The following is a 14,700-nucleotide window of genomic DNA, read 5'->3' as shown; positions in this document are numbered from 1 at the left end:
TCATTTCGCTTTATACGCGGCGAAAATCGCCATGGTAAAAATAAAAATATCATTTTCGAGAGAAAATTAAGCACTTTATAAAAACACCCAAAGAAAAAAACACCTTTAAGGTCTTTTAAGAAACGAAAATCAAAAATAAGCCCCTTTAAGCACTTTCTAAAAAAGCTACACACCATGTACTACTGAGGATATTTCCCATTAGCACAGTGGTCAATATGAGTCAGGAGCAGAATTTATATTGACCAGCCGTAACTGGAAGTCAAACCTGGGTCACCAAGTTAGGACATAGACACTCTGTAAACTGAGTTATTCTTGACCGCTACTAACTTCTTTTTTTAAAAAAGTGATAAAAACAGAGATTACTTTAAACCCTACCTGCAGAAAAAAGAAAAGAAGTAGTATAGAAAAGACATACTGGCCAATGCTCCAGCGCGACCCTCCAGTGTGACTTGCCAAGTGAAAGCGTCTCCCCTGTGCCTCTCCTGCTCGAGCTCTTTGTTGGATCTCGGAAAAGAATTCTTCCACAGCAGCATCATTCTGGGTAAGAGACCTCTCACAACAGGTGCACCTACAATATATTCATTGGATACAAAAAAACATTATGGGAGTCATTCATATTTCCTTTAAAAAATATACAGTTTACGCTCATTACAGTGATCCTTACGTTAGAATAACTGATGTATGAAAGTCTCATGTCACAGTGTCTTGCGACATTTTGTTTTTTGTCATTTATTTTACAAAATTAAATTTCACTTAATCTGGCCATTCATTTATTCAGGTAATTTTTTTGGGGGCGGAGGGAGGAATGAATTGTTTCAATCACTGCTCTTTCGTTCACCCTGTCTGTGAATAAATAAGTAAGAAATTTGCTCCAATGTTTAAAGTGCCTTTTCTTTTACAAAGAGAAACCTTTGTGTAAATAAAGGCTGCTGCTCTCTCCCCAAAATTCTAAACATCTAAGGTCTAAATAAAGATCTAAGGGTAAAGATCTAAAGTCTAAGAAGAGTGTGAACTGTCCCCCCTCGTTTTATTTTTTGTTTATTCGCTTTCTACACTATTCCAGCTCATGCATATCAAGGTGTGCTGCATACGGTCAGTCATAAGCAAGAGTACATTTTTCATTACCATATTTGGTGATCTGATCCCGATTGCCCAAGTTTGATTTTTGTTAATGAAAACGAGTCGTTCGTCACGACAAGTCGGTCTGAATCGGGAGCTGTCGATGTAAAGGTTCGTCTTTTTTCCTCCTCACATGATGCCTTGATTTTATTTGTCTTTTCGACATACAGATGCTTTGATATTCTCATGATCGAAACGAATCTCCCAATCCATTCTAACGAAATATGAAAAGTTGATTCAGAAAAAGTTTCAAAGAAATTAACATGCACAATACATGCAAAACACCTTGAATACCTTTTAAATGAATGACACATCACCATAGATTCTTTTCCTCACAATTTAAGATCAAAAAGTTTTCGAGAAATATACACATTGTAAATCTTCTAAAGAATAAGTCGCTGTGTGATGCAAATATCAGCAAGCACTTATTAATAATCTCTCACTTTATTTCTTAAAAGGGCCCAATTTTACTTCCCTTGTTTGAAAATTGTATTTACTCTTTTAGTGAGAGGTTAATCCCCTTCTGTGGTTTGTTTTCAAGTTAAAACATGTGATCTTCACAGTTATCTTGATGTAAGTAATTCTTCAAAAAAAAAAAAAAAAAAAACACCCAAACAAGCATATTATTTTAAATGCATTTTTCACCAATGAAGCATTATGTTAAAGGGTGCTTTTAGGTTACAATTTTCCAAATTCTTATTAGAGTTAAGTTTGTTAAAATTAGTCAAGTACTTTTGAGTTCCCATGCAGGTATTTTTATGCATTCGAGATATAACCTGACACATTATAGCAACTGTTTTTTTTTTTTTGTTTTTTTGCCAAGACCACAAGGGTCATTTTATCAAGGGTCAAGCCTATTTTTAATTTGTTGATTTTGTGTTAGTAGTCATATTTTTTTTATTGTTTTTTAAGTATCTTTATAGCCCAAAGATTGTTTCAAAAGAGAGTTTTTTTCACATAGATATCACAATGGAACCAACTTTAAAATATGCATAAACAAAAATGCTTTTATCTAGTTATATCTATTTTATATCATTTTAGTCAGCATTTTTTTGTAAAACCTAAAGAATTACTATTTTTATGATACATTACTATTTTTATGATTAAAAAAATGTGTTTTTGATCCATGTTTTAAATATATTTGAAATAAGTGCAATAAAAAATAGTAATACCAATGCATTAAAAGTGTGAGTTTAATAGCAGGGGCAGAAATATAATGAAGAAAATTTAACCCCAATAAACCATTAAGAAAAAAATGCATGCATTTATTTGATTTTTTGAAAAATTAAACAAAATAAGTTTAACTAAAACAATATTTTAATTTTAAGTGAATTAATTATAAAAGGGTAAATTACTAATTGTAAAAACTAAGTGTAAATTAAACAATATAAATCAAATAGTCTTCATCATATTTTAATAAACAGGTATAATTTTATATATTTACTAAAAAAGCATTACATTGAATATTAAAAATGAGGAAAAAAAAGTCATCAAAGTAAATTAGATGAAAAATTACAGAGAATTTACATTTGAAATTGTTATAAATTTATATGCAAAATTATCAAACCCAAGATTTTGTAGCAGAAACAACAAATGAAAAACCCGATCAGCTACTGACACTTGATTTATAGTGTCACTAATACCACCAATTTCTATCTTGTGATGGCCCGGGTAAGATTTTAGTAACCACCCTAAATAATAATACAAGATTTGTACCTAAGGTCATGACAGAGCCAATCATCAGCCAGCCGGCTTGCGTGCGTTGCAAAGAAAGACGACTATTTTGAGAGGCACTTCTAAGTAAGTCTTCTGCTATATTAAATATCACCTACAAAAAATAAACAAAAATTACGAATAGCTAGGATAAACTAAATTTGCCCATAAAAATTTTTGAAAGAATGTTTCATATAAACTTTTTTTTAAAAATATATATATATATATATATAAATTTGTATTTATAAATTTAATAAAAATAGACAAAAAGTTCAAATAAATATATAATTAATGAATAAAGTATAAATACATACTTGATAAAAAGTTAAGAGTTTATTAATCAAAAATATCAAATATACACTGGATTATCATATAGGTTTTTGACATTCTTAAAATTGAAAGATTAGTTGTTGTTCAAAGGCAATTTCTTATACCTTGGAAAATATTGATGCTTGTTTATTGGAGGACATTTAAAATTAAAATAAAGAATCAAAGTAAAATTTACACTAATTTATAAAAGAAAAAACATTCCGTAAACAGAATGTTCTTAAAATCGAAATACCTTTCAAAATTCATTAAAAAAATTATTGAAAAAAGAAAAGAAAAATGATTAATGGCTCAAAACGGAAAGAAAAAAAATTTAAACAAACAACAAATTAAGAAAGAGCTGCTAAAGTAATGACTAGCTTAGGTGAAAATTCACAACCAAAATTGAGAGGAAATGTTGCTAATTTGATTAATTATTTAGTGATCACAAGGAATCCACATAACTTCTGTTCTTAACATAAAATCTAATTTGTCGAAAGAAATTTAAAATTTGCTGTATATACTGTATTCGTTCAATTGAGCTTTTACTGTACCGTAAAAAATGTTCTACACTCAACTGTTAAAAAAAAACTTTTTTTTAGAAAATATGGGGACTGGTCAAAAAAGAAAAAAAAATGACCTCACATAGCTTTGTTGAAATGTATTATTTTTTCCTTCCTTTTGTATGTCTTATTATCTTATAAAGAGATTACTTGATTTTTTAAGGACAAGCAAATACACAATTTTAATTCTAATTCTTTTTCGAATATTCATTGTATCAATTACCAATAATATTTTTTCTCTATCATATTTTTTTCTTTCTTGCAGTCCTTATTTTTTTGCGGAGCATAATTAGCGGAGTAAGTTGTTGGAGTATGTTGGAGCAAGTATGTTGGAGCATAAAATGTATGCATAAATGCATACATTTTATGCTCCAACATTCATAAATACATTACATAAAATATATGTATGTACAGTGCGCCAAATAAAAAACAGGCCATCCTTAATTACTTTTGATCTAATGATTGGATCTTCACGTTCTATCGGATCTTCACATTTTCGTACTCAATCTTAATGGTATGAGGGGGTGACCTCAAATAGGCTAATTTATTAGTGCAAGCGATATTCTAAGTTACAAAATCAGGCACAAAAACGCACTTTTTCTGAATAAATGTACTTTTTTTATGAATTTGGGTTTCTGATCCTCAAAACATAGGGCATAGCTGCAATCTGGGAAAAATGGTCCCAATAGTTTGGTCAGGAGAGCGAGTCAAAGCTTGGACCTCTTAATATTAATTTTACTTTTTACATATTTCCCCATTTCCCGAAAAAATTTCAAGAAAATTTAAAAATTTTGCACACTATTACCAAATTTGATTATCCAGAGATAATTTCATACAAAATATAACTTTTAGTATATATGTATTATTTTTTATCATTTTATTTAATAATAGTCAAAAAAAGTATTGAATTATAAGGTATACAATTTTTAGCAATTTTCAATAGCAAAATACAAAATATGAGTGAAATCGGTAAAATAGTTTCTCATAAATCGAATTTTGAAAAAGTTGTATTTTTAAAATTCGATTTCTCCGGAACTATTTTTACCGATTTTGCTCAAATTTAGTATTTTGCCATGTAAAAATACATTCTTTAACGTTATGTAAAAAATTGTATACCTTACAATCCAAACTTTTTCAACCATTCTTAAATAAAATAAAAAGTAATAAATATTTACTGAAAGTTATTTTTTGCATGAAATTATCTTTAGATAAACAATTTTTACAATTAAATCCAAAAAATTTGAATTCGCTTCAAAGTTCTCGAGATATGGCGAAATACGCAAAAAGTAAAATTAACATTAGGTGAACCAAACTTTGAACAGCTTTCCTAACCAAACTATTGGGATCATATTCCCAGATTGTGGCTACATCCTACATTTTGGGGGTCAAAAATCCAAATCCATCTAAAATAAAGTATGTTTAGTCAAAGAAAGTATATTTCTGTGTTCAAATTTGTAACTTAAAATATCATCTGCACACATTGAATAACATATTTGAGGTCACCCCTCTGAACTTTTAACATTGAGTTCCAGAACGTGAAGATCTCATCATTAGATCAAAAGTTATTTCAGGGTGGTCTGTTTCTGATTTTGTGCACTGTACATACACATATGTAAGCATTGTATGCACAATCAATATGTGTTTATACTGTAGATGGAAAGTCACACATTCAAAACTGTGGAGACTTCGACACGTCTAGAAAATAATAGGTCTAATTATAATGAATAATAGGTCTTTAACGTAGCAAACTTCAAAACATGCATTATTCAATAATAAAAAAATAATGAATGAACAATAATGATAATTAACGTCAATTTCCTACAATGTTTTCCCACAAGTTGAATGGCATTTAACAAACTAAATGTTTAGAGCAATAAAATATATTTATAAAAAATAAATAAATAAAAGTGAGCAAACAATAATTTTATGAATAAAAATATTCTTTTTTTTTACTCGTGACGCTGCACTAATAATCAAGATTAAAAATTGAAACACTCAAAACTTTTAAAAGTAAATAATTAATCCAATTTAATACAAGAGAAAAATCTAAAACAAACAGTAGAATCTAATAGATTTTTTAACAAAAACATCAAAAATTTAAAGTGAAACAACAAATCTTGTCCGCTGATGTTCTTTTCAAACATTATTAACTTACAGTTTTATGTACATTCATAGTTTATTCTTGTCCATAAGTTTTTTTTCTTTCTTTAACTGCTCTGGTCTTTTTATCAAATCTTTTAGTGTGCTTATTGAGACAGAATAAATGTTTATCTATTAGACTAACAGTAACAAGAAATTTTAAAAATTGTTCCTAATACATTTGTTAAATAATTGCAATCATTTTTTTCTTTTATAAAATAAAAACGTTTTGCTTATTTTGATTGATAAAAATTGTGTGGAAATGAGACGCTTCCAATAAACAAAGACTAAATATAAAAATACTCACCTTCCCCCTATTGTGGGGAATTCCGAGGGGTGTTCTCTGAGAAGCCCCCAGCAGAGCACTTATTGCAGCAGAATAGCCAGCAATGGCCTCTGGTGATGATTTGAAGTGGTCAAGCTTTTCGCAACAACGCTCTAGGAGAGGGGTCAACTGAGAGGGTACAGCAGAAGATATAAGCCTCAGGCACCAAGCGGCAGACAATCTGGCAGCTGAACTAGAATGCACCAGTATGGAGAAAACTGAATCTATCACAGCTACAAAAGGAGAAACTCTTTTTTACAAACTTTATATAATCATGATAAAATAACTGGTTTCTGATAAACATTGCAGAGAAAATTGTGAAACATCACACATTTTTTGCAATTTAGAATGACAATCGATATGGAAACAAAAAAATCTCTTTTTAAAAAGATAGAAAACAAACCCCGAATAAAAAAAAAAGCACCTTTAACCCCTTCCTTCTCGCTCCCTTGAAATTTCTGGGATGGAGAGTCCAGTAGTAACGCGCGAATAAGAATAAAACTTATTCATTTCTTTTGCCCACAAAACATTTTATTTCTCATTTTACACACCAAATGGCAGTACCAGGATATTTTTAAGGTAATTGTAAATAGTTACTGTATTTTAAACTAGATGTCAGCACTAATCAAATATGTGCATTTGGCAAAATAGACACTTTTGTGACTGTTTTCCTGAAAATTAACCGATCGTTAAGGGGTTAAGGGCTTTCAAAAAATGTAAATCTACAACTAAGCACTTTTTTAAAAAGTGGTATGCACTCTGGAAAAAGGTAGTATCTTATTATGAATAAAGAACTGAAAACTCACAGAGGGAAGGATCACAAACAAGAGACACCGCTGTTGTGTCCAGAACATTAATTAAAGATCCCAGTTGATGAAGAGCACATACAATCACATGTTGGCTCAGGGCAGACTCCTGTTGACTCTCCTTGCTCACACTTTCTGATGAACTAGAGTCTGAAAATATATATAGCCCAATCAATCAGCTCTAAGCACTCTTCAAAACAATAATATAGCTAAAATATCGAGCTCAAATGTGATTAAACAAAAGAATACTCCTATAAATTGCAATTAAATTTCATTATGTATAAACAAGTAATATAAAAAAATAACATTTGAAGTCAATTCCTACTTAAGTCAACAAAAAAAATTTTTTAGTTATTTGTTTTTAAAATAATTACAATTTTTTCTCTCATGTAAAACTAAAATTAATTCATTAAACTTAATGAATGAATTAAAATTTGAAAAAAACTGTATTTGAACTTGAATGGACAAAGTATTTTATTAAGGATTTGAACAAGATATATAAATATATAGTACATAGGGAGAGTGCGACACTAATCGTAGGAATTGAAAAAAAAAGTATCAGAGAACTACAAAAGTATAAATTGGGTGATGTGGACCAGACATGCTACCACGTAATATTCTTTATTGATTTCATCTGTCTCAGTGACTATAAAATAATTCAATTTTTAACTGTGCGCAATAAACTATTTTTTGTAATTAGCATTTTTTTGTTATTACTAGCAGTTTTGTCATTAACCTATTTAGCTAACAACGAAACAATTATTATACATAATTATTATACATTTAAAATTATTTCATAATTTTTTAAAGAGTTCATTTTAGTTAAAGAAGTATTTTTTTTTTTAAATATCTATACATTGAAATATATTTAACAGATTTTCCAGCATTAAGGAATGAAAATTAAAATTCATGTCAGACAGGATAAAACCAGCGTTCTCTCAGCTACGTGTTAGATGCCTTGACCATTTGACCGCTGACATTCTTTCTATTTGATTATTTTTTCAATCTTAATATTAAATAGTCTAAAACTTTGATCACAATGGCTGAACATTTTTACTCTGTTCTATGTTCACATTTTAATTTGAGCTTTCAATAAGAATTTTACTTCCCTTGCAAGTTGACCATAAAAGCAATACAAGGGTGACTATGAGCTCAAAAATCCTGAAAATTTCTTTCAGTGAAATCATTAATGTCGCACTTCAAAAAAATTAATGTCTTTAAAAATTCAAATTTTGGATATTTTCAAAACATGAAATTGAAAATAAATTATATGCAGCATAATTTAAATGGATAATTATGCATAACTTTACTTTTATGTCTAATCACATTTATTATTATACCAGAAAAAATATTTACAAATAAAAGAGCTGGCAAGTATAAATTCTATTTCCAATATTTCTAAGAAAAATATACAAAAATCTTTATACATAAATGTGATCGATGATTTCTTGTAATTTCTGGACCTCGGGTATCCGAAAACTTCTGGATCGCGGTTAGAAAAAAATAGGGATTTTTTCCGGAGCACAATCATCTCTGGCAATGCACCAAAAGTGGCCAACCTAGTCAAGTTTCACTGTTATAATCAGGGTATCTGCTACATTTTAGTTTTCAAATCCATGACTATTCATGACTTTCCATGAATAATTCCAAGAAATTTTCATTTGTTACTGAAGTAACTATTTTCTCCGACAAAAACAAGAAAAAATTTATAAAGGCATTATAATAACATTCATTGAAATGATAGGTATAAGCGAAACTGCTATACTTTGCATCTTTATATTTATAGATTTTAAATTTAAAAAACAGTAAAGAAAGAGTTGAAGCAATAAAATAGCTAAAAAGAAATACAAAAGCAAATAACTAAATACAGTCAGATATATGCAGTTATTTAAACCAGTTTTATTTCTTCTTAAAAGTAAGTAATATAAAAAGCCCAAACTAGAATTTTAAATTGATAAAATAAAAATAATAAATGATAAATAGATAAAAAAATTCTGAAATTAGGGAAGTTTAAAAGATTATAAGCTCCAGAAATGATGTTCCTTCTTTCAATTTTTGAAAGAACATCATAATTTTTAAGAACATGATAAAAACATTTTATATTTTAATAAAATATGAGTATGAGTGCAGATTTTGTTACAAATTCAGATATTCAGAGCATTGGAACACCTTGAAATTGGATGGGGGGAGGTGTAAATTCCATTTTAAAACTTAGATTTTTTGGCAACCTAAATCCATGACTTTCCATGATTTTTTTTTAAAAAAATAGTTAAAATCATGACATTTCATGACAAATTTCTTTCAATACCGAAATCCATGACTTCCCATGATTTTCCATGACTTTCTAGGTGCGCTGATACCCTGTATAATTTAAAAATTAAAAAAGCTTAGTTAAAATGATATTTTTTCTACAAACCTTCACTTGCATATTTTAAGACCATTCGTACTAATTCCTTACAAGCAGAGGCTTGAGCCTTTTCGCACAACATTCTACCGAGAACAGACTGCAGGACAAAGTTGACGCACTTCCTGCTGTAAACAGCATCCACGTGAGTCGGAATAGCCTTCGGGTTGGTCACAAGTTCTAGCAAGTGCGTTAACATCACATTCAAATTATTCTCGAGCCACACTCCACCAAGCTTTTGTATAAATACAACGTAAGCCTGGTAAGTAAACAGAATACATATAAATTTAAAATAGTGACCACAATAACAAATATAGTCTGAAGGAAAAACAGGGCCACTTTAGGTCGCCTAAAGCACTTTAACACTAAACATATCATAACCGGCCAAATGACCGTTTAAGAACTTTCTCATCAAAATTGCGCTTATCATCTTATCGTTTTCGCACATTTAACTTCATGGCTTTTTCTAACAATTATATACAGTTAATATTCTATTACTATAATTATTTTTTGTTTGTTTCGAATAATGCTTGTTGTATACCAGTGTTTTCATCGCAGAGAAAAAGTGGGTGAGAATTTCTCACCCTCTCTCAAAAACAGGGTGAGATTTCAAAAAGTTAAGTGAGATTTCTAAAAATTAAAAAACAAAAACGTAAAGAGACGTGAAAAAATCATTTCTTTAATTATAATACATTTTTAATATCTTCTAATTTTTAAAGCATTGAATATTTTTGCTGCATCATCATATGGAAAATGTTCTATATCTACTTTTTCATCAGCTATTCTAATTAGGTAACTCAAATGCGTATTTGTTTCGTTTTGATCGTTTCTACCCACATTTGTTCGTTTCGGAGTAGAAGATATTGCCTTTACAAGGTATTTGTCCATCTTGCATTAATGCGCAAAAAATTTGAACGTCTTACATGAAGAAACCTTACCTACAGTAAACACGTGGTTGCAGAGAAATGCGTTCTGAAAGAGGTTCGGAGGGATGGTGCTCTGTAGTTCTTAAAGATTCTGAACAATACTGGTAAACATGGAAGCTAGATAAAGGGGCAGATGTTGAAAATAATGAAAGATCCAGGAAGAAAAGTGAAACGGATTTCATTCTAATTGGCGCAATGAGAAATTTTTTTCAAAATGCGAGAAATTCGCGAATTTTGAAATTGGTTTATAGAATGCGCGAATTTCTCGCGGTAATCATTTTTTAATGCGAGAAAAGAAAAAAATATGCGAGATTCTCGCGTTCTCGCGCTGTAGTGAAAACACTGTTATTTCTACCACAACCGGTCATTTTACCAGGAGAACAATTTATTGCTTTATGAGGTTATCGGATCAAAAATTACGATGTAATGCGTGTTCAACTCATTGCACATTTCTGCAAGGACTGTTGTGTAGTTGGTTCAATCAGAATAACTGCGAATTCAAATTTCAAGAATATACCTAAAATTTTAGACTGGCATTTTTGTGTCAGAAAAAGTGGCAAAAACTAAATGTATTAGTAAGTAGCTTATATTTTATTTTGATAGCTCTACTTCATTTCTAACTAACTGTTAGGTTTTACCCAGAAAAATGTCAAAACAATCCAGACAGCACAAGTTCTTAGAAGAAATAATTTTAATTATAAGAATAATTATAAGAATTATAATTCTTATATATTCTTATAACTGTACAGAAATCTATCCAGGCCAAATTTTCTACCGTTTAGCAGTACCTTCACAAATTCAACTTTAGGAAAAATGGTAGTTTCACGAAATACTTTATCTTAAAATTTTATTTTTACATCGGGTAAGAAACGATAAATTCATATTTTTGTGTTGATTTTTTAATATAATTTATAATTTTCACAAATTATGATGTCTAAATTTTCACAGAAAAAACTAGACAGACCCCTGCTATAAGAATAATTATAAGAATTATAAAAATAGTAATATTGAGAAGAAATATGTTTGCTGAAAAAGTACAATGGAAACACTCTGTATATGTAAAAAATGCTTTGAGCAATGAATTAAAAATTCTTATTCTTTGTGTCTGTAATACATGAAAGTTGGCAATATACAATTTTGTTTAATTACAAAAAAGTTTTTGTTTATTTCCATCCTAACATCCATATTTCATGCATTCAATCAAGAAACATAAAATCCGGTCATCTGAAATAAGTATAAATTAAGTATTGGTATGTTTAGTGTTAAGTTCTCCGCATCTAGGAACGTCAAGCAGAAATGTACCAGAAGAATTAAAAAGCTGATTTTAAATTACTTAACTAGGATTAATACCCTATTGAATATGGTCTGGTTTTGAATACTTGGATAAAGGAATAGACTAACGAAGGTACCTTTGAATATATGCCAAATATGTTTCCTAAAAATACTGGTTGGCTTTTTACATCAAAATCTCAGTATTGCAGATAATCATTTTGTTTAAAAAAAGAACTTATTAGGTTGCAAACCACATCCCAGTCCGTACATATTCAAAGTAACCAGTAAATTTAAGGAATAGCTCATTCAAACTCTGTGGCATGAAATGAGACAAACGAACATTTATTGGCATCTACAATAAAGAGTCGTTGAAGAACAACAAGTAAAAATACCAACAATTAATGGAATTCATTTAAAAAGCAGAACATAAAACATATTCAGAGGTAAGTTATGTCCGCGGTAGTAATCACATTATTATCATACTCAAGACCAGACGAGCCACATTAGTGTATTAATCCTAGTTCTAAGTCAAGCTTCCATTCTAAATCAGATGCCAGCACTCCAATCTCCCAGTATTTCAGCTAGCTTTTTCTGGATGCAAAATAGGAAACTGTAAGGAAAACTGGGGAAAAAACAGAGCACCCAATAGGACAAGAGAATGAAAGATAGAATTCGGTGAACGGATACCACTAGTAGAGTCATTGCTGATTTGCGAAAAACTGGGAGAGCTGTATTAAGAGCACTGCACTTTTGAGTGCTGATCGTGAGAGCTGTATTAAGTTCATGGTCATGTTCGCTCTAGTGTTGCCTTAAGCAGTGTATTGAATATGCTGTATGTTATGTGTGATCGAGACTGAGTAGCAACAGAGCGAGGAGGTGGATAATGTCACAAGTAGCAGGTCAACTTTTCAACAGCAAATCGAAGTAGGAGTTTCTGTTAAGGTAGGCATGCTCATATCGAAGTGGGAGTTTCTGCAAAGGAATGTCCAATGTGGGGAGATTAGTTATCGACCATGTCAACCTTTACCTATGGAAAGGTACCCCGACATAGAATTGAGTTAACATGTCTTATATAATAGTGCATTGGAATTTTGTAGTGGTAGAAACACTACAGATTGGTCAGAGCCATCAGTTAGAAAATAATAAGCATTTCTCACAAAATTAGTATTTCAAGCTGTTATTAAAATTGATGGACCACCGCTTTGGCAAGTAAAAGTAAATTTAATAGCATTTTGGCAAATGCTTATGAAGCCGGGATAGCCTGGTTGGAAGGGCACTGGGCACATGTTCAATAGGTCGTGGGTTCGATCTCCGCTAGCCAAAGACTTCTTGTGTAGTTAATGGTGACTGATGCACAGTAAATCGGTCGAGTCACAAAGTCCTCCATATTGCCATAACAAATCATATCTCTGGGAATACTGATCCAGGAGTTCCCTTGTCTTCTGGATTGGTTCAAAATTTCAAGACTGGGGAGTTGAACATTAGTAGTCGTAAACCCAAAATTGGAGCGCCTGTTCAATGACTGATATAAAATAAAATATCTCAGGATAGAGCGTTTGACTTCCAATGTGGTGGACTGGGTTCGAATCCCAGGGATGGCTGGTCAATACGAAATCCGCATCTCGCTTGCACCAACCACAGTTTTGACCTAAAGTATCCTTAGTGGTAGACGGATCATAGGTCCCTTTGAAATTTGGCTAAGTGTGGGAGGTTTTCCTTGCCATGTAACGCAAATGAAAATTAGATCCATAAAAAAGACCTCCGCGAAGGCAAATTTCCCAATACTTGATCCAGGAGTTGCCTTGTTTTCTGGATTGAGTCCAAAATTACAAGGCTACGGAGTTGAACATTAGTAGTTGTAAAATAAAAAATTTGGTTGGCTGTTTGATGTAGTTATAAAATCAAATGAAATTACTGGTATTTGTTTAAGAAACATATTAACTATTTTTAATGTATAACTAAAAATAGTATAACTAACTTTTTAGCTTTACTTGTTTTAGTTTAATTCAATTCAGAGTAAAAATCAATATCTTATCACCCTAGATATCCAGTGATAAATGCATAGATGAGTATAAGCCAAAAATACTATTTCCTATTCATAAAAACCCTTGGAACTTTATTAAATTGAAATAAACTAAAACAAGTAAAGCTAATACTATAACTAAACTTTTAGCTTTACTTGTCCTAGTTTAATTCAATTCAGAGTAAAAATCAATATCTTATAACCCTAGATATCCAGTGATAAATGCATAGATGAGTATAAGCCAAAAATACTATTTCCTATTCATAAAAACCCTTGGAACTTTATTAAATTGAAATAAACTAAAACAAGTAAAGCTAATACTATAACTAAACTTTTAGCTTTACTTGTCCTAGTTTAATTCAATTCAGAGTAAAAATCAATATCTTATAACCCTAGATATCCAGTGATAAATGCATAGATGAGTATAAGCCAAAAATACTATTTCCTATCAATAAAAACTCTTGGAACTTATGAACTATTAGTTCTTTTCACACGTTCTTTGTTTCATCAATTCAGAATAAGAATTGTTGTTTCGTCCCACCCAAAAAATGAGCACACGAATGAGTCCACTCGCCGCCGCAACAGTCCCTCAGAGGAGAGCACAGTCCGAAACCACGGCACCCGGCCGACCAACCATCGGCCGGAGCCCCGCCCATAGCGCTTATTAAAATCATTTTACAATTAGTATTTCTTGGCAACAGCCCAGAGTTGAACAAAAATAGAAATAAAACAACAGTACATGTTGGCCTTCAGCAACGTCTATCTTATTGAAGCGTTACTTTATGGTGGAAGAATTGAGTGACATTAAAATTCACCAAGTCGTACAGTTGACAAACATAAGTAATGGGGTAATCATCAGAATTCATGTGTAAGAATAATACATAAAAGCAAGCAATAGCTACAAAAATTGTGGTAAAATTAAGATCATTAACACATCTGCAGATGATCTGTTTCTTTTATCGATAGTATCTTCAACTGCATCCTTGGTTCTATCCATCTATTTCTTGATATTATCTTGTTGGTGTTCTAAACTGCGATGGTCGAGTCTTGTTTACTTCTTAAGGTTCATCAATTCATCTACTGTGTCGGTTACCTCGTTCTTGT

The 14,700-nt window shown here is 30.8% G+C and overlaps 1 protein-coding gene across 4 annotated transcripts in view; it reads right to left on the bottom strand.

Annotated features, from left to right (window-relative positions):
• LOC107439530 (HEAT repeat-containing protein 5B) overlaps positions 1–14,700 on the bottom strand; it is a 126,610-nt gene that overhangs the window by 83,364 nt on the left and 28,546 nt on the right. For all 4 annotated transcript variants that reach the window (XM_087167004.1, XM_043052959.3, XM_087167005.1 and 1 more), the window contains exons 8-12: positions 9,388–9,634; positions 6,972–7,121; positions 6,148–6,398; positions 2,836–2,947; positions 416–568 (exon numbers count right to left, since the gene is read on the bottom strand). In XM_087167004.1, coding sequence (XP_087023130.1) covers positions 416–568; positions 2,836–2,947; positions 6,148–6,398; positions 6,972–7,121; positions 9,388–9,634 — 913 coding nt within the window. The remainder of the gene's footprint in view (positions 1–415; positions 569–2,835; positions 2,948–6,147; positions 6,399–6,971; positions 7,122–9,387; positions 9,635–14,700) is intronic.

The sequence above is a fragment of the Parasteatoda tepidariorum genome, chromosome 7 (genome assembly GCF_982258835.1).
Source record: "Parasteatoda tepidariorum strain Cologne lab strain chromosome 7, Ptep-v5.0, whole genome shotgun sequence".
Lineage (NCBI taxonomy): Eukaryota > Metazoa > Arthropoda > Arachnida > Araneae > Theridiidae > Parasteatoda > Parasteatoda tepidariorum.
Note: the sequence above shows the minus strand (reverse complement) of the source record. Positions and strands in the feature narration are given on the sequence as shown.